We start from the raw sequence: 21,451 nt of genomic DNA on the forward strand, positions 1-21,451 counted from the left end.
TGATGACATTTTAAAACAACTACATGAAGTTGCAATGTTAATTTCAAGTAATTATAATACTATATCCAGAATAAGGAACAGAAATCCCTTATCTGATTTTGCTTATCAGTCGAGACTGATAAAGCACGTTCCATTATAGAAATGACACTACTAAGTTCAACAGCAACAAATGGAGTGTGTCTACTAAAGCTTGAGGGGAAAGGCTCAAGAGGAAATTCAGTATATAATGTTGATTGGTTTCATTTCTGTTTCAACCAGTTACCTGATGTGTAATCATGACTATTTTAACCCCTTTGAGACTCATTTTCCTCCACTGACAAGGAGAGATAAATGTTGCCTACCTTATATAACTTGTTAAAGGTTCCAGTGAGACAGTCCAGCTTAACGCGTCATTTATCATGGACACATAGCAGGTCCTCAGTAATTATCACTTTCCATTCCTTTATGCAAAGCTATGCCTTTCACTTAAAACCTCAATAGATATTTTTGAATTGTATATTTTAATTAACTTCTCAAAAGAGAAAAAACTATAATGTGAAATAGGGAGCAGTCTTATTCAGTGTTATTCTCCAGGGCAGACCCAGATGTTGCCAGTGAAAACAGCTATAAGAAAGAGAATATTTCAATCAAATATGAAAGTGAACTCTTAATGATGAACACAGAATTAGCCACTGGAAGACATAGTATATTATATGATTGAATAATGAAAAACTGGGGCACCTGGGTGGTACAGTCAGTTGGGCATCTGACTCTTGGTTTCCACTTGGGTCATGATCTCAGGGTCATGGGATCCAGCCCCGCATCAATGCGGAGTCTACTTAGGATTGCGTCTCCCTCTCCTTCTGCCCCTCTGCTCCACCATGCACTATCTTTTTCTCTCTTATTTCTCTAAAATAAATCTTTAAAAAAAAATAATGAAAAACAACTATTCTGGATGTATTTGGGAAATGAAGAACTATCATGTGAGCATCTCTTTCAATTCCAGGATTTTGTGATCATTAGCAGCCTCACTAAGAGCTGATAGGAGTGCATGCAATCTCTTAGTAAATAAATAGCGGAAGAGTTGCATTATGATTCCTGTTGGTACACCTGATACTAAACAATATAGCAGAGAAAGCCTTGAAATTACATAAAACCTAGATTTGAATGCCAGCTTCTCTATTTCCTAACATGTCACTTTTGGCAAGTGATTTTATAATCCAGATCCCTTATCTGTATAATGTAGATCAATGATTTTCAAACTTTTGCATGCCTATGAATCACCAGGTCAGCTGGTAAAACTGCTTACGGTAAAGCTTCACTGCCATAAATTATTAATCAGGAGATCTGGGGCACATCCCAGGAATGTGTATTGTTTTAATAAACCCACCTAGATTTTCTTCCATCAGTATTTCCTGGCAAACATTTTGAGAAACTTGGATGTCGATTTCTTACAGGTTTGTCGTGGTAATTATATATGATATTAAATTAAATACACAGTATTCAATTATATTACAATGTCCTTATTAGTTCATTCTAAAAAAGCTGCTTCGTAATTTTAATATTCGAGGTCTCCATACCTTCAATGTCAAGGTCCCAAACTTGGAATTAGAGACTATACATTTTCTTAGATATCTTTGTGGGTTCATTCAATTTCCTTCCCTATGCAAGCCAGAAAGGGTCACCTAGGAAAATGTCCTCTGGATTCTTTGCCCTCCGCCTTTTTTTAGTAGACTTAGAAAACTTTAAGTAGATCACCAAAGGCTTAACAGCATATTGAACTATCAGTTTGGTGTATGTTTAAATTATTTTGAAAAAGGCTTTACTTACGTGATAATATTGGAGACACAGGGAGAAAGCTAAGAACATACCTGCTCCATCCCGTTTGTCTGAAGTTTGCAGATGTGTCTCATATTATTGAATAGCATACCAAGAATTAAAGACTTTGAGCATTCAATTTTAATTTTCACTTAGGGATTAAGACTTAATGCTAATGTAAATGTGTTTCACAGTATTTCCGACTCCTATAGGTAGCACACATTTAATTTTTCTTAATGTGCTGAGAACATGAAAAGCACAATGGCTTCTGCTTAGCATCGAGAGCACCAGCTCTAGGTTTCTTCCTGTTACACCTGCTGCAAGTCCCTGACCAAAGGGAGTTTATTTAACAGCAAGTATTGACCAGGGAAATGAGAGGGGAAAATGTGCAGAAAATAAATCCTAGAGCTGTGAGTAGAAAATGATGCCAGCTTTTTTATGCTAAAACAATTTTGGCAGAGATTTAAGAAATCCTAGTTTGCTATTATACCCAGTATTCACTGTGTAGTATTTGATGGTGGACCTGATGAGTCGTTGGCAGATGCTGCGCTAACAAAACTTTCCAAGCAAGTCATGCCCTGCTGTAATTGGGCTTAGAGACCACACAACATTATCATTCTGGGCTACACTTCATCGGACATCTGAAGAGGTTGGCTTCATGCAACGCATTGTTATTGTGCTATGGTGGTTCCTTCAAGAAGGAACAGACATGCCTCCAGATAATGTGGAATGGTACATAGTTGCATAAGGTCTTCAGAACAGGTTTCCGCTTTGCACATTAGATATAAATCTCCACATTACCCTAGTATAGCATCAACTTAAAGTTGCAAGAATGTAAACTTAAGTGTCAGTTCTCATCCGAAGTTGCATAGAAATGGTAATAACAATGATTAACTTATTAATGACTCCTAGGGTGCCTGGGTGGCTCAGTCCATCAAGCATCTGCCTCCAGCTCAGGTCATGATCCCAGGGTCCTGAGATCCAGCCCCATATCAGGCTCCCTGCTCAGCAGGGAGTCTGCTTCTCCCTCTCCCTCTGCCCCTCCCCAGACCCTCCTCGTGCATGTGCTCTCTCCCTTGCTCTCTCTCCTCACTTTCTCACTCTCTCTTGCTCTCCCTGTATCTCAAATAGGTAAAAATCTTTAAAAAATAATAATAATTCTTTGACTCCTCCTGTCTTCCCTGAAAACACAGAATGGCTTTCTCCTCTTGGTTCCCATAGTGCTTGGTTTATACGTGTATTTTATCCTGTGTTACAGTCCATTTTGCATATTGATTATTTGTACAGAGTTCTTATTTTACACTAGATAATAAACAATTTCAGGACAGAAACTATAAAAATATTAGTATTTCCCTCAGGACCAAGCAAAATGCTCATTTAGCAGATACATGTTAATATTTCTCTAAAATATCCAAAATTATGAAATTAGACAGGGCTGTGGTTTTCAAAAGCTTAACTATTTCATATGGAGTATTAAATATAATACTAAATATTCTGTAATAAATATGACAAATTTATTTAGTGCAAAAATGTGGCATCACAGAAAAACTTAGCCAAAATGTATTCGTGTTTTTAAGTAACTCAGCACTTAATTCCTATCTTTTTCTCTATAATATTTCAAAAATCCATCTTTTTACCTGTTGCATATTTTATTTAAATATGTAGAATCAACTGGACTTATGTACCTACCAGAGGTATCTTTTATTGGTATAATTTCAGGTTGCCCAGTTATACCTTTGCATTAATTATTTTGAGTTCTTTTAGTTTTTAGAGAAAGATCATAAGAGATGTAACTAATCTCTCTTGTGAAGTAGAACCATATGTTTAATACCAGTAACAAAGTTATAGTGATCAGCAGGATTAGAGATGTAAGCCCAAAGACTTTAAATGAATTTCTGATAAATCATTCCATCTGCTTTAATTCTTGAAGTATTATTCATTATTTCTGAGAGAAGGAATAGAGTGTAATTTAAAATAAACAGAATGCAGAAGAAGCCATTTTCCTTTTACAGGTTTTCCAGTGATTGCTAAGTCAGTCACAGAGCTCATTGTGATTTTTGTTAAATGAACATTTGTTAAGAGCGAGCCCTGGGGTGCCAAATGGTGAGCCACAGTTCAAGAAAGATCACAAGGCAAGGGAAAGTGAAATAAAGAACTTCATTAGTCACAAGTTTTGGAGGAAGTACAATGCAAAAGTCCCTGGGGCACATGGGGCGGTCAAGGCAGGGGACAGGCACAGACAGAGCAGCAGGACCTGTGTTTTTTTAGGGTTGGTGGGTAGAGTGCTTTGGGAGTCCTTGGCTAGGCCTGACTGGTCAATTTAAACCAAAAAGAGCAGGAGTCTTGGTAAGATCTAAGGAAGGGGGAGGAGGGAGATTCTTATCTAAGGAACAGAAAAGGAGAAGTGGGGGGGGGGTGGAGGGTGGCAGACAGGAGAGACCTCATCTCTGGGTGTTGGGGAATTCATACCAGGATTTTACACTTTCTTGTGACCCTGCTGGCCGTTATCTAGGACATGCCCTCCTAGGAGAGGTTAGTGTCAGTTCCAAGCCCCAGCAGACCTCTTAGCTATGCAAAATGGATGCTAAAGCAGCAATATTATGGATATTTAGCTAAACTCTTAAAAGTGCCCTCTTAAAAAGGTCATTCTAAATATGACTTTGTTTTCATAATTTCTAGATGGGATATTTGCACTGAAGCCAAAGAGATGCCTGTATCATAATGAAAATCTTTTTTTTTTTTTTAAGATTTTATTTATTTATTTGAGAGAGAGTGAGATAGAGGGAGCATGAGTGAGGGGGAGGCTCAAAGGGAAAAGGAGAAACAGGCTCACTGCTGAGCAGGGAGCAGAGATGTGGGGCTCCATCCCAGGATGCTGGGTCCACGACCTGAGCCCAAGGCAGATGCTTAACTGAGCCACGCAGGCGCCCCTATAATGAAAATCTTTAGAGACAACTAAATGCCTTAAGTTAAATTAGTTAGATTGATCTAAAGATATTGAATTAAGGAGGGGAAAAACAAAACAAAACAGGAAGACTAAAGGCATCCAAGTTTAAGGCTATCTAGGAATAATAAGCAGTAGGTTAATAAGATTTTTTTCTTGCCCTTTAAGTCATAAACAGAAAAGGATGAGACAGGAAGGACCACAGACTTTGGGGGAGGGGTGGCGGCAACAAATCCTTTGGCAATATCAAGATTCTCTAATGACCAGGGTCAATATGTTGACACCAGGGTTGTGAAATTAAAGTGACTGAGTATCAGTGTTTCCATTCTCGTAGCATCCAAATATTTATTGACAAAAGAGAGACATTTTGATTGAAGGAAGCAGAAGCTGAGGATGGGAAAGGAAGGATAGAAACTAAACTTAATTGAGCACCTACTATGTGCAAGATACTCCATTAGGAACCATTCTATATTTTTAATTTAATCTAACTCTTCCAACAACCCTCCCAGGTAGGTATTATTTTGCCTGCCTTACAGATAAGGCATCAGAACCGCAGGAGGATGAAGTAACTTTTCCAATTCCAAGCAGCTAGAAGGGCTAAAGGAATTCTGACCTAGGATGGCCTGACTCTTCACTGCATTCACCTAGCCAAGTTGCCTGTTTTATGTTATTTCACACTGATGTCACTTTTGAATGTCAGAGTTGTTATCCACATTTACAAATGAGGAAAAAGCGAGGTTAGATTGGTATTTTCCAAACTTCATTCCACTGGTAAGTGCTGGCCTGTGATGAAGTTTTTAACAGTTCAAAGATGTGGAAAATGAACATCGAATAAAGAGTCAAATAGCAAAATATCAGTGGATTTTCCATGAATCAATCAATTAATCTCTCTCTGTCTCTGTCTCCTTCTGCCTCTCAAGAATAATTTCCTTTGACTCTGGATCCTTTGCGTATTTTTAGTATTAAAATGGCCTTTCTTTTCCAGAACACTGTTGAAATATAGAAGTGTGTTTGTTTGTTGCTTTATTTGTTCCAGTGTCAAAATTTGAAGCTGACAATCCTGATGTTTAACTTCATTCTTCTATAAAATACTGAAGTCCAGGAAACTCAATGTTCATTAACTTACCCCATTATCACAGATGTGGGAGATGGAGTTGGGACTCAAATTCATTTACACATGACTCCAAAGCCTGGTATCTCCACATTAAAATGAAGGCCCTTGGGATGCCTGGGTTGCTCAGTCAGTTGAGTCTCCAACACAATTTCAGCTCAGGTCGAGATCTCAGGTCGAGGGATCGAGCCTCATGTCTGTCTCCATGCTCAGCGTGGAGTCTGCTTAGGATTCTCTCCCTCTGCCCCCCGCCCCCAACTCATGCTTTCTCTTAAAAAAAAAAAAAATTCCTCATAATTATTAGGATGCCCCAGCAATACAGTCTTCCCACCACGTTTGTGTGTTTTCCCATATACCAAGATAATTAGCTGGACTTGCCTCAACTACATAGTTTTATTGTTACTTTGCCTGATCTTTGGCCATAATATAACATTTTGTCAGTTAGCTGGGTGTTCATTGCTCAAAAGCGCAGAAACAAACTGATTATTCTGGCGGTGTGGGGTGTATGTGAGAGATAAGTATAATCACTTTAATAAAGATGTATTCATGGCTTATCCCATTTCATAATTTACAGACCCAGCTGTGCTTGTCCCTAGGTCTCCTGTATAATTGAATAGGTGAGCTGCATATTGAAGCAGCTAAACTTGTGATGTTTTCCTCATCAGTCTTCGTATTTTGTCACTTGAGTTTCTGGATATACATATATTACTAATCAGGTTAAATTTTACCTAACTGAAATGGAATGTTTTGAAGGCCTGTGCTAACCTTTGATTGCGCAATTCTATGAAATTCTCAAGATTACCATTTAAACTTATTTTGTCTCTTAAGACAGAAAATAGTTACCTTGCATCATTAATCAGTTATTCACCAAAGCTAGTTACATCCCTACCCATTCTTCCACAAGTAAAATTACATTTTTTTAATCATACATGCATGAGGGAAAATGACATCTGACCTTTCCCCTTGTGTCAAGAAAATTTGAAATTCAAATTGATAAAGAAGGAAGAGCTTAAGTATCTAGGCACTGTTCCAACTTAAAATCACATTTTTAAATGAACATGTATATTCTTCTATAGGGAAACCATATATAGATAAACAGTTCTTCTATAGATGGTTGTAGCTCATTGAAAAGTGGCAGAATAGCACGTCCCACAAGAAAGAAGAAAAAGAAGAAAGAAAGAGAGAGAACAAGAGAGAGAGGGGGAAGAAAGAGGGAGAGGAAGAGAGAGGGCAGGAGTGGGGGAGGCAGTGGAAGAACGGATAGATAGGGCACCTGGGTAGCTCAGTTGGTTAAGCAACTGCCTTCAGCTCAGGTCATGATCCTGGAGCCCAGGATCGAGTCCTGCATCGGGCTCCCTGCTCACCAGGGAGTCTGCTTCTCCCTCTGACCCTACCCCCTCTCATACTCTCTCTCTCTCTCTCATTCTCCCTCTCAAATAAATTTTAAATACAATCTTTAAAAAAAGAAAAAGAATGGATAGATAAAGAGATGAAAAGTTTCAGAGCTGGAAAGGCAGACAGAGAGACTCATGTGTTATGTGTTATGTGTTATTCAAAATCAACAAAAATGTTGAATGGTATTGTATTAATGCAAATGCATCTGAAAAAGTTCATGTAGAACTACTTTTTCTTCCAAACTATGTGAGCCAATTATCATTATGTAAACAATTATTTGATGAAAACACAGTATCATGAAGTCTGCTACGACATAACAATAGGCATGATTTATTGAGTATCTCGTATGTATCAGGTGCTTTATTCCAGGTGGTTTACAAATTCACCGTTACCTTCATTATCATCATTGCTACTACAATGTGTTGAGATTAGTAGTAAGAGGTCCTGAGCTAAGTGCTTTTTAAATCATTATCTTATGTAGTCCTTACGAACATTTATTAAATAATGTTGTTCTAACATTTTATAAATATGGATATTTAGATTAAAAAAAATGAATCACTTATCAAAGACCACAAGGCTAGTAAGCCGTAGATTTAAAGATGTGAACATTGGTTAAGACAGACTTTTTAGCCCACAGGTGTAACCACTATCTTATTCTGTGTAGTCATAAAATCTCTTGTATAAAATAACACTTATCACTTCTTTCCAAGCTTGACAGTTCCATTTCAGGTTGTACCAGAAAGAATTAAAAGAATGAAAGTCAATGATTATTCTAGGTAGTATTGGGGAACGAGGCAAAAAAAAAAAAAAATCAGTGTGACAAAAATTCTGTGTATGTGTGTGTATTTAACAACAGTAATAAAAAGAAAATCTATGAGCCTGAGTAGGTGACAGCAGAGCCTCCTTCTCTTAATGCCCCGTCATTTGTCTGCTGAGGCTTTGCTGTAATTCATCAAGGTGAGTCTGAAGGCCGTGCTCCTGTATGACATCTCACTTGTTTAAGAAAACAGTCTCCAAATCCCTCATCCCATCCATCTCCCCAGCCGTCTGTACTTTACAGGCAATGGGAAATCACAGATTTGTGTATGGGGTCATATTTTTCTAATTTGTTTTGATTTGATTGATTTTTTGTGCAGTGAGTTGGCATGATGCAATATGTGTTAGGAAGACATTTCTGGAGGCTGAGTGGCAGATGGATTGGAAAGAACAAGATAAGGGAGAATTGGATAGTTTAGCTCAATAATCTAGGAAGGAAATAAAGGGATAAACCCCATGATCTCTGCAAGACAGAGGAGATTAGAGTCTAACATACTGAATTATTTTAATTAAAAATGGTTTGCAGACTTACCCATGGAAAGACTGTCAGCTGCTCTCCTTTGCAAATTTCAATTTTGTAAGCCAAGATAACCGTAATCCTCAAGCAATGACCTCTCCTGAATCTATATGTAGCAACTAAACTCTATTAAGTATTGTTCTTGTTGTTGCTTTTCTTAGATTCTGCCCAGTGCCTATGAAGGAAAAAGTCTCAAGATTTCCTATCTCTTGAGTTGAGTTGTGATGGAAGTTTAACAGGTTTTGATGACATGTAGTATAGAAGTTGCAGACACAGACAATGCAAATCATTCGAATAAGGAATTTTTTGTTATTCTTCCTTCAGTTGCATAATTTAATTTAGTAATGGACTCGTGAAATAAGTTCTGAAACTCCAATTCCAGATATGTGAGTACTTCAGCCTAATTTCTGAAAAATTTAGCCCAGTTTCAACTTCCTGTCACCCTGGTGAGAGAAGGAAAAGGGAGCTGCCCTGATGAGTCCTGGTGCTCTCCACGACAGTGCAAAGGACAAGTGCTTATAAAATGGCAGAGATTCCAACACTTTTGCAGAAGGAAGAAGGTTCTGAGGAGGGATGGAGGGTTTTGTTTTGGATTGGTTGTTTTTTAAAGATTTATTTATTTATTTGAGAGTGCGTGCCTGCGTGCAGGAGTCGGGGGAGGGGCAGAGGGCGAGATCTTCAAGCAGACTCCCCTTTTGAGACCCATGAGATCATGACCTGAAGGAGGGATGGCATTTTTAGGCAAGTGTTGTATGAACGGATCACTTTAGAGCCCTACTAATGAATCCCTATCTTCTTTTTTTTTTTTTTTTTTTTTTTTTTTTTTTTAAGATTTAGGTAGTTATTTGTCAGGGAGAGAGAGAGCACGTGCACATGCTAGCAGACAAGCAGGGGGAGCGGCAGGCAGAGGGAGAAGCAGGCTCCCCGCTGAGCAGGGAGCCCGATGCAGGACTCCGTCCCAGGACCCTGGAATCATGACCTGAGGCAAAGGCAGACGCTTAACCAACTGAGCTACCCAGGCACCCCTTTTCTTTTTTTTTTTTTTTAAAGATTTTCTAATGAATCTCTTTAGATTCCCACATAGAGAAAGCATTAAGTTGTAAACTTCCTTAGCCAAGTAGGCATATTATTGCAGGATATTTTCAGTATACCTGTCTCTTCATAATTGCAAAATCGAGTATATACATCACTGCGTGGCCTACAAGTTCTTCCATGAACTGTCCCTATTCTAGTTATCTCTCAGTAGGAACCATCTCAGCTGAGCTCAACACTGTTACCTTGGACGTGTTCCTCCACCCCATGAATACCATAGCTTCTCCTTCCTTCCGCTGACTCAGCCACAAATAACCCTACCCACTACTCAGGGATGAATTCCTCTGTTGCTTCCTTCATGAAGAAGCCCCTAGTCACCCTAACTAACCGAGAGTCATATTTTTTTTTTCTTTTCTGGATAATACATCTCATTGATTCATCAGGCCCCGATGTGTACCTACGGTTTACTAAGTTATCTTTGTTGAATGTTTGAAAAGTATACAAGGAACTATTTTATTGTTAAAAATTGTGTCTTTAGCTAAAACTGTAAAATGTAACATGACAATTAAAATATAAGATGTTATGAAGTTAAATAATAATGTGAGGAAAAGGTAGTATAGGATCTTGGAAAGATCTCAGATTTGCAGCAAGGTGGACACGGGTTTTATTTGCAGCAAAAATACCTTTGTGGCCTTGAGAACATCATATAGCTGTTGATCTCCTAATGTGTAAATTTGAATGGTCGTGATGAAGGGGACAAAGAGATTAGATAATAAAATGACAAGGACAAGGGTTATTAAACAGAGAATTTTAAGACAGTGGAAGAGCCAGCAGTATTAACAGCAAGAAAGACATTGGGAGAAAGAACTGGGAAAGAGATTATCTGTTATTATTACATTTTAAAAAGGTATTTGTATATTGTATATATTCTGCCCCATACCTCGTGTTATGTCAGTGTCAACTCATCATAATTATTGGTATGCAAGCATACTAATATGAAAGATAGTAGAAGAGGGAGAAAGGGAAGAATCTTTATTATTTGTTAGTATTTATACTAAATACTTTTGTATGTTTTCTCACTTTATCCTCAAAATAATTCTGTGAAATAACTCCATTTTACAGCAGTGAATTGAGGCCCAGAGATAAGTAACTTATTGAGTTATTTTATCAAGATGACCAATGAATAGGCGTCAGAGCTAAAACTCAAACCAAGTCTATGTTTTACTCCGAAGCATTGTAACCATTAGGCAAAATTGCCTAATGTGTCTTTTTTTTTTTTTTTTGTCTTCCTTAAGTACAGTTGTCTGGAATTTTTGGCGATGTTGGCAACCAATGTGAGAGGGTTCCGTGAAGAAACTTCCCCTTTATGTTTTCACCAAGTGAATGCCCACTTTATCAAAGGCTACAGAGTTGATAAGATGCTTATTAAGGCATGATACCTGCAAGTTATAATTATGTTGCTCTTATATCTATTGCTGCTCTGAGAAACACTAAGAATTTTATGAACTTCATCTCATGAAATTTCTACAATGCCTGTGAGGCACAGAAAAAAATAAATTTAAAGGTAGTGTTCATTTTAAGATGAAAGTATCAAAAAGGGTTCAAACTATCTTTCAGCCATATAACATTTTCTTTAATGTTGAAGTTTAATAAGTTTTCATTGTTCAGATGATCAAAGGCTTGTCTGAAATAGTCGGCTGTGCTTGCATTAGTGAAAGAAAAAACTCCACTGCAAATCCTGTAGTATCTCCCTCATGAGGATGACCTCAACCACAGACAGGGTTTTAAGGTCAGATAGATTTGGGAAATTGTTATATGTCCTTCTAAGAGATTTGTAATGTATGTGTGCATTGTGAAGAAGTGGATTTCAAATTTGACTGTGCATTTGAAATGTTGGAGTGCGGATTAAAAATGCAAGTCCCGTAGGCATAGGACTGAATTACCACCCAGTAGGTAATTATGTGGACGAGCCATTTAAGACCAGAAATTTAAGAAATTACATGCTAAAGTCTTAGGGAAGAACTACTTTAAATACAACTGGTTAATGTTCAAATAAACTTTTCCCCCAAACGTGTATGACCTACACGTCATTATCCTAAAACATAGTTGGGGCTTATACTTCGCAGGATGCTTCCTGTATTGATCATGCTTTCTGAGCTTGATTTCACACAAATATTTGTTGATTTTTCAAAGGCTGAATGCAAGTATGATAAAAACACAAGCCAGTGTATCACCACAATGAAAGTAGAATAATTATAATATTCTAGTGAAATTTTAGATTCCAGGTCTAATCAAACCCATAGAACATAAAAACAAACACATTTCTTAGTTAAAGTACAAGATTCCTCTGTGCCTCTGCCTAAAATTCTTTGGAATAAGGTAGTCAAGGTTTTGACTACTGATTTCTGTTGTTGTAGTTGTTATCTTACTTTGCTACCATACCATAGGCTTATGTAGAAAAAGGGGCTCTGTGTAACCATTTTGGAGTCCCAGTCAAATAAGCCTTAATGTGATCATATGAAAAAAATCAGGCATTTATTAAAATTCTGAAGGACTAAAATATTTTCATAGCCGATGAGCTTCATAGCCAATAATATTTTCATTATTATTTGTTCAGAGATTTCATATTGACCCCTTGTTATCTACTGGCATCAAGCTGGGATATACAGCTGATAAATATCACCTCTATATTCAAGGAACTTACAACATATGGAGGAGCTAGAAATGCTTATACATATAAAAACACTGTTAAGTGATATTTTTTATGTGCATTGTACCTTTAGAACAGGAAGTATGACTGAGTGCTTCTACTGATGGAAATGACATGCTAGGAAGGGAATGAGTAGCTGGTTGTCGGCATGTCACAATGGAGAGAGACTTTGACGAAGGTGAGGTGGCTGGCATACATATAGGCATGGAATGATAAGGAGCATAGTGTGTATTCAATTAAGAGCAATACAGTGCGAGAATAGGAAGCATATAAAAATCACTTTGCTCTAAAATCTGAATTGGACTAGGTAGGTTAAATCTCCTATAGAACCTCTTTAGTTGTCATCTCCCTGTAGAGTCTATAGGGTGTTGGGGTTTGAAGGCCACTTAGGTCTCCTCCCTGCTGTCAGATACCAGGGAAACAAACAGACTTATTCAAGTTCAGAGCTACCTAGTGGCCATGGACTCTTCAACTCCTAGGCTCTATTGAACATATGGAAAGGAGTAGAAGAAATCACCCTGCCCCCCGGAAAAAAAAGCATATTCTTAAAATAAACAGTTTTTGTAGTTACTTTGAAAATGTGTTTAAAATAAAGAGGAAGAAGGGATGCTTGGGTGGTTCAGTCAGTTAGGTGTCTGCCTTTGGCTCAAGTCATGATCCCAGAGCCCTTGGATCGAGCCCCGAATTGGGCTCCCTGCTCAGTAGTGAGCCTGCTTCTCCCCCTGCCCCCCCCCACACATGCTCGCTCTCTCTCTCTTGCTCTCTTTCTCAAATAAATAAATAAAATCTTTTTAAAAAATAAAGAGGAATTTAAATGGAGGAAGGTAGAATGAGAGACAGTATGGAAAGGCGGAAGAGAAGAGAAGCAGACAAGGAAGGAAAGAAGAAAAGAGGGAAGGAAGGAGGGTGGGAGGGAGGGAGGGAGAAAAGGAGAGAGCATGGGAGAAAGAGAAGGAAGGGAAGATCAATATTTTAACCTTGGTTAAAATGGAAATGAAACCCAATAGGAATACACTGCCAGCAGTTCTTCTTCAAAATCGTTGAGGCTAATAAAGAAGATAATTCCTGGTTAGTGAAATATAAGATCTTACTTTCAGAAATATAATCTTTTTTAAGGTACTGAGAAGTTTTTGCTAGACATGTTAGACAGATTGATGATTATACTGCTTAAATTGCTTCGGGCTTGCGATATTCATGTTCCTGCAGGTGTAGGGACCACTGACATATTGAAGTCTTAGAGTCCAGATGCATCACAGATACAGTTGTTTCATAATTCTTTACTTCAGTTTAACTGCTTTTACAAAGAAAGAACTTTCCACTGGAATGGAATTTCATTGTAGTAGCTGATTTTCGTAAGCACCACTAAGATCCCCAAACCACCTGTGAGTGCTTGATCTCTCCCTGGGATGTGATGAGTTTATTTTGTCCCTAGCTTGCCCTTTCAGCTTGGCTCAAAGTGAAGGAAGTTTCTCAGTGGGAAGAATTCAAGGGAATTTTTCTATCCCTCCTTCATTTAATTTAACTACATTGATCTATTTTCATTTGCAGCTTTTACAAGAGGGCAGGACTTGCTCAACGAAGCACAAAGACATTCCCCTAATCAATGCCACTGCAGAGCCAGTGACTGCCCCAAAGGTATTTCATTTGTTTATTTTGATTTTGTCAGAAAGAACTTGAATCCTTCGGGTACAATGATTTTCTTTAGCTGAAGCAGGGATGTTGTATTGACTGATACAAGATACGTCCTCCATCTAGTGCCCCTGGATTTCCATGACCACTGTGCCAGCCACTAAGTTTTTGGTTTGATCACCTGAGTACTCAGAAGGACAAGGGTGAGGGAGGTACAACCCCCCTGCACATACACACACACACACACACACACATAACCAGGAAACAAAACAAAAATAAAAATAACAAAAAAAATGCATCTATTTCTTATGGAACAAAAAAGATAAAAAGAGGACGTGGGGAAACAGAGGAGGTATAAAGAAGTACATATCCCCAACAAAAACAAACAACCAACACAATTCAGGAGCTTAATTCAGAACTTCCTTCTGTACTGATCTATATTTGACCAAAAATATTATATCATAGCAATTCTTAGGGATCATTTCACTTAACACAACATTTCCTAACATTTGGGTTAGATGAATCAGAGTTGAATGGTTTAGCTAAAGTCTTCTCAAAATAGTTTTTGAAATATCTTGCCATCTGTAAACGATATTTTATGTACTTCCCTGAAACAGAAGTATTAACACATTTACATTTATTTTATTTTGGTCTAGCATTCATTTTCTATAAAAATTTACATACCGTTGTTAGGATTTTACTTTTTACCTTAAACAAATATTTATTTTAAATATTCTTATTGTCTTTTCTGTATTGTTTAACAGAAATTGCAAATGCCTCCTTGTACTGAATGTGAGGTGAAAAAAACCCCGGAAAAACAATTGACCAACTTTGAAGGGAGGGCAACTAGAGAAGAAAAAATACTGTAAATATCAAGAAACTGTGTTAAAAAAAATCTACTTATGATTGTCTTCATACTCTTTTTCAACCACAGGCTTGATGGAAATTCTAAGTTTTTAAAGCATGCAACTTTTTCACAATTTTCTGTAACTTTATATAAAGTAGTCTACAAATTTTCCAAAAGATTCCAGGCCAATTATGATCCTTAAGCAATAACCTAATTAAAATGGATATCCACAGTCATAAATAGTCATTGTCATCAGTAAATTGCCCAGCATAAATTGGTCAGTTTTGAACTCAAATGCAGTGAACAACATTTAATTTTTCTGGTTCATTGGTTATCTAGTACTTCAGTGATCTGGTTTTGAAATCAACTGGAGGATGATAAAAATTTTGTGGATCCTTGGCATTCTTAGAATCCAAATTGCAACCATATCATAAAGATTCTGTTCCACGTTGGCCAATGGGAGTCACTTTAAGGTTGGAATCTGTGTCAACCTGAATATATTGTTTATTTGAGGGTATTTATTGCCATTCTTTTTATTATTTTGAACCATGTCTAAATAATGTCAAAGCAATGTCAGATTTTTAGTCAGTTAACAGAATTCACTAAACATGTTTGGTATGATGTAGACAGAATATCTGGGTGAATGACTAAATTTCTGACACAATTGACAAGACTATTTTTTTTCATTCTATAGACACATCCCTATGGTTGTCTGCTGGAATTACTCCAAATTAGGAACTGAGTTCTTTGAAATGCCTGGCAAGATTTTTTGTGTGAAATTGGGTAGTGGAACGGGATGACAAGAGGGTTGCAAAACACAAATATGCAAGCAGATAATACATATTTAAAATGGGGATTTGATGAAAGTAAAACAGCCATGTAGAACCAATAAACCCATGTATTTTTGAAAACAAATATATTATTAAAACAAGTCAACAGCTGTGATCATCGTTGAAGTTGGGTCTCTACATAGAAGTACCACTAATCAAATAAATTCACTCCTGAATAATCTGAATGTAGCTCACAAGCAACAGGAATTGATACTTGAATAATTATCTGATTGATAGGATTGGTATAGCATCCAACTTAAAGACTCAAATTAATGGGTTAAATGATCCATTTAGGTTGTCTGCACTGAATATATTCACATCTAATGGCTAGATCCATTTTGCAAATGCACAAAGCATGTAAAACAATTGGTTTTATAAAATGGATCTGCCAAGCCACAGTCAATATATTTGGAGCACTGTACCTGGCAGGCTATCTTAGAAGACTGTTAGTTTAAGAAAGGGAGGGAGGGAAGAAGGAAGGAAGGAAGGAAGGAAGGAAGGAAGGAAGGAAGGAAGGAAGGAAGGAAGGAAGGGAGGGAACCTGTAATCAATAGATGACCTTAAATTCTTATATATAATGGCACACCTTTGATCACAATGACGTATTCCAAGAAACTTAGTGATTTGGAGAAATGGTAAACTATCATAAATAGTATAAGTGTTATTATGATATAACCATGTAGCAGTTATACTTGTGGAGTAATTCAGTGTCATTTATCAGTATTTTTTTAGATTGCAGGCTATCCAAGAAAAAAGAGAATTTATTTTATAGATGGTCCTTAGAGGTTTCAGATGAAGTAACCAGGATAGAAAGAAAAAAAATCAAGGTCCAAAGTTCCTCTGACTCCTCAGCTCTAATACTCATTTAATTCTATGAGATGGAATTATTGCTAGTTTCCGAGTTCCATTCCTTATAATTTCCCCACTGTACCCAGAAACCCTAACCATTGCCAATGATTATAAAAGGAAAGCTGCTAATTTAGTTTTAATTTAGATTCACTTCCCCACACCCACACTGTGCTCCAGCTTCCTTCCATGGACCCTATGGAAAGTTAATCACCATTTCACTTTAGCACATGTTTTGAGGCAACTTTGGAACTAATAAAAGGAGAATCGAGCTGATATTTTCTGAAATTTTTATAAGATGTTGAAAGATGAGAATTTGGCTTAATATTAATCAAATATGAACAGTTTCATTTGTAAATTATTTTTCCTATGCTCTAAATCTCTAGTATGTGACAGTAATCAATGTGTTTCTCTTAATTACTGGCATGATCAAGTGGGCTTTACATGAGTATAATGTATAGATTTTTCTTTATCAATAGATAGCATTATGCATCCTGCAGAGTTTACTGTGGTTTATGCATTGCATTATTTGTTCCAAAACAAAAAAGAGTCGTAGCAGAAGTGCTTTATAAATATTTTTAAGAAATATTATGGAAGTTCCTTTCAAAAGTCAAGCACAGAATCCCTTTTCTCTTAGTATGTTATGTGACTTTAATGAATGCATTTTATTTTTCTCAATCCTTTAATTTCTTTAAAATAGCGTCCAAAAGGTTTTAAACGCTTTACTTACATGTGCGGCTTTGTCCATAAAAGAGATGCTGTCTCTTATTATTTCTTTTAATTAACAGCTAGATAAATTGATGTTGTTTTGAGGAGTTAACATTCCTAGCGTAACTACCCTCACGTGGGAGAAAATAGTAACCTAAATGTTAAATTCAGGTAGTATAATTCTATTATGTGCCTGTAATGGTAAGCAGTAAAAGATTACTTAAGGTTTGCAGAATATAAATTGACTCCTATTGAGAAACGAACATACTTTCCAATGGAATAAACTTGTTTTAATATAGGTACTAATGAAACTAACAAAAACATATCTCTCTAGTTATTTTAAAATACTAATCAATGCTATATATCCATTCTAATTTAGGAATTTGTTTTGGACTTTGTTTTTCCTTTTATATGCGTTACATTATATGTAAATTGGATGAGTGCCTAACATGTGTAAGACCTCACTGAATGCTGTCTATCCAATGCCCACCTGCTCAGAAGAAAAGTGACTCATTCAGTAACTCATCTAGTTGTGGTTTTCTGTGTGATCTTAAATCTCTGAATACTTAACATACTAGATGGCTAACTTTTTTTTATTATTCGCTAAGCAGATATTTAGCATTGTAATGCTATTTCAGACACAATTCTGTTTCATAAAATATACTGGATTACAAGTCTAAGACAGTTATCGGAGAGGCAGACATTTACTGTTTTAGATTACAGTGCAGATAGCTGGGTTAAAACAAGATCTGTGAACTTTGCTCTAATGGAATCGTATTTTTATAGCTCGGGTACTGTAAGTAGCACTAACTGCCACAGAGGCTGAAATGATTACTGGTACCATAGAGGAAAGTGAGCTGGCCGGACCTAGAGAGTTATGAAAACATAGACTTGTTTATTTAGGGGACATTTTCTTAGTCACGTGTACAGTCTTCAATTTCCCCAAACTCGTTGTTGGATTATGTTACATAATATTAATGGTCAATGATGAAGAATAAAAGTTGCTGAAAGATGGCCTATTTTTCCTCAATAAAGATTTGTTACCAAGACTACAATGTATATCCTCCTACATCAACTAATTGAAAAAGCAAATATTAACATTAAAAATTTTACTTGCTTCTGTGTATCAAGCGCTAAGGACTTTTTGCAATGTCGCCCTGGGAGGATTTCAACCTCTCTGTACCCATGTCTCAGAAATCTTTCATTTTCTTTAGCGGTGTGGTTTTTGGTTTTGTTTTTTTTCTTTTTTCATTTCGTTTTAATAGAGTTCCGTGATGTCAGGGATTTTGTATTTTTGTTTACCAGTGAGTTTCAAGTGCTCAGACTAGCTGCCTCATAGAAGGCGATGAGGTATTTGTTGAATGAATGAGTTCAGAACCTGCAGCAGCAAGGGAAGAAAAAGGAAGCAGAAGGGAGCATCCTCTAGTCTGATAACAGGGAATCATAAGATGTAGTCTTTTAGGAAGAGGAAGTACACAAAATGTTTGATTTGGGATTTTTGTTTTGTTTTGTTTCTAAGTTATTTTTCCTTGCTTTTTTTTTTTTTTTTTTTCCCCTCTGAGAGATTTATCCATGGGCCTGTGGCTGTGACTTTAAGCAGAATGGATGTGGTATTTCTGGATGAATTTTGGAACGCCGCTCAATGTAAGAGACACAATTCACACGGCGTGTGTCTTTAGTTGGAATCTAGCTTTGACGTTCGCGTGGATTTACACGGGCCACTTGATTTCATTTAATATTTAAGTTTCTAACCTCTTGGGCCTTAAGTTGTTGGACTTAAATCGGAGGTTTTCCTGTGTATCCTGCTCCCTTCTGCAGTTATGTCTGCTCTCCTAGGCCCTTAGCAGACTCGGCTCCGGGCGGCCGAGGAGGTAAGTGAACATCTGGGGGGTGAGGCTTGGACTCCAGAGCGCCTCACCTTCAGCTAGACGATCTGTTCTTTCATGTAATTGATTTGTTGGGCTTACGCACCCTAAATACACTTTTTCTTGCCGTTTTTATCAGTTTTATTTATTTGGTACGTGTGTGAAGTTAATGTTTTAAGTTTTTTAAATTAACATAAAACGTATTATTTGTTTCAGGTGTACAGGTCTGTGATTCATCAGTCTTACACAACACCCAGTGCTCACCGCAACACACACCCTCCCCAGTGTCCATCACCCTGCTGCCCCCTCCCCCCACCCCCTCCTCTCCAGCAGCCCTCAGTTTATTTCCTGAGATTAAGAGTCTCTTATGGTGTGTCTCCCTCTCTGGTTTCATCTTGTTTCAGTTTTTCCTCTCTTCCCCTACCATCCTCTGCCTTGTTTCTTGAATTCCACACGTCAGTAAGATCATATGAGAATTGTCTTTCTCTGATTGACTTACTTCACTTAGCATGATACCCTCTAGTTCCGTCCACGTCGTTGCAAATACTTTTAATGAAGAAAGGGAGTCCAAGTCTAATGTGATTTGAAAAATCACTGACTACAATAATCTCTATGATCCCTTCTCCCCATTTGTTCCTTCAGTCAGCCAGCCATTCAGCTGTTCAAAAAATATTCTCGAGGGGTTCCTGGGTGGCACAGCGGTTAAGCGCCTGCCTTTGGCTCAGGGCGTGATCCCGGCGTTATGGGATCGAGCCCCACATCAGGCTCCTCCGCTATGAGCCTGCTTCTTCCTCTCCCACTCCCCCTGCTTGTGCTCCCTCTCTCGCTGGCTGTCTCTATCTCTGTCAAATAAATAAATAAAGTCTTTAAAAAAAAAAAAATGTGGCTGCCATTCCACTTTCTGTTCAAAATAGCAATGGCGAGGGAAAGTAGTAATTATGAGTACTCCTGCTGCACTTAATATGTTCCAGCCACTGCTTTTAGAGCTCTTTAAAAATTTATTGAATGTTCTCAGGCTTATTTGAGACCGATATTACAGTTATCCTTATTTCACAGAGGAAATTGAGGTAGAAAAATATTAATTGAATTGCCCACGATGGTGCAGCTAGTAAGAGGAAGGGCTTGGATACAGACCTGGCAAAGAGTTACTGGAACCCATGTGTTTGAACTAAGTCACCACGTTGCCTCTCCTACAAAGGCCAGAGCCCTGCCTTCAGGGAGCTTATGGTTTAGAGGGAGAGCCATCACAAATGAAGGAAGCACACAGCTAAATGCATAACTGTATAGGAGAAGAAGAATTTTTCCTTTTGCTATTCGAGTGTTTTCATTTGGTTTAAGAATTAAATTGACATGAGACAGATTAACATCGGGGGGGAAAAAAAAGTTTTCTTACATGTGCATAGAGACCGAATCATGAAATTGAAACCTAAAGAGATGACCAAAGCAGGCAGGTTTTATCCTTTTCAGACAGACAGGCAACCAATCTGTGAATAATTGACAGGACCAAAAAAAAAAAAAAGGCTGAACATTGGAAGCTTCAATTAATAAGACATTTTAAGCAGAATTTGGGCTGGGATAGTAAATTAGTAAAAAGTCACAAGGGTTGTTTATACAGTCTTTTGATTCTGAATTTCCTCTCTCTGGTGATAAGAATATATCTTTGCCTCAGGGTACAGAGAGGGTAACTTTCACCTGGGAGATTTTTTTCCTGTTTTCTGGAGACAAAGTGGGGGGAGGGTCACAGGATTCTTTCTGCATTGCTGTTTCTGAAGTAACTTTTATTTAAAATCATCAGAATTCTGAAGTGGCACATTTTGGGGTAGCCAGCTCTTGGCCCCTTCAACTGCTATAAAAACAAAACAAACTAAAACAAAACAGCGTCCTCTTGAGAGCATACCACAAGGCAGGGGGAGCAGGCTGTGAATGTATCTTGTCTGTGTGAAGTCTTCACTGAGAAAATAGTATTAAACTAAGACTGATGAATATATATGATTTTGCATGGATGTTCAAAAAATAATTTTTATACTGTTCACAGATACTATTTAACAATATTTATTTATTTATTTTCCCCAGTATAAGGATTATTACTTTATTTGGACCAAAACATGTCAAAGAACTTGGTTAGCATTTCTTTTTTTTTTTTTTTTTTGCCTTTGGTAGTTTTTTTTTTAAATAATATTTATTTTGTTACATTAAGGAGGGCACATATTGCATGGTGCACTGGGTGTTATATGCAAGTAATGAATCATGAAACATTGCATCAAGAACTGGGGATGTACTGTATGGTGACTAATATTTAACAATATTTAAAAGTGCATACTTGAATTCAGATAACCAGATTGTTGTGAGTTAGCGCTGTTCAGAAAACAAAAGCATCATATGGGAAAATTCCCATTGCTTTCTA

General features: G+C 37.3%; 1 protein-coding gene across 1 annotated transcript in view; it reads left to right on the top strand.

Annotated features, from left to right (window-relative positions):
* The window catches only part of LUZP2 (leucine zipper protein 2), a 235,305-nt gene extending 220,485 nt beyond the window's left edge, over positions 1–14,820 (top strand). Inside the window, exons 8-9 of the mRNA XM_008686893.1 lie at positions 13,878–13,957; positions 14,716–14,820. Coding sequence (XP_008685115.1) covers positions 13,878–13,957; positions 14,716–14,820 — 185 coding nt within the window. The remainder of the gene's footprint in view (positions 1–13,877; positions 13,958–14,715) is intronic.
* Positions 14,821–21,451: the final 6,631 nt, after the last annotated feature.

This window comes from Ursus maritimus, unplaced genomic scaffold, assembly GCF_017311325.1.
Source record: "Ursus maritimus isolate PB19 unplaced genomic scaffold, ASM1731132v1 scaffold_23, whole genome shotgun sequence".
NCBI lineage: Eukaryota > Metazoa > Chordata > Mammalia > Carnivora > Ursidae > Ursus > Ursus maritimus.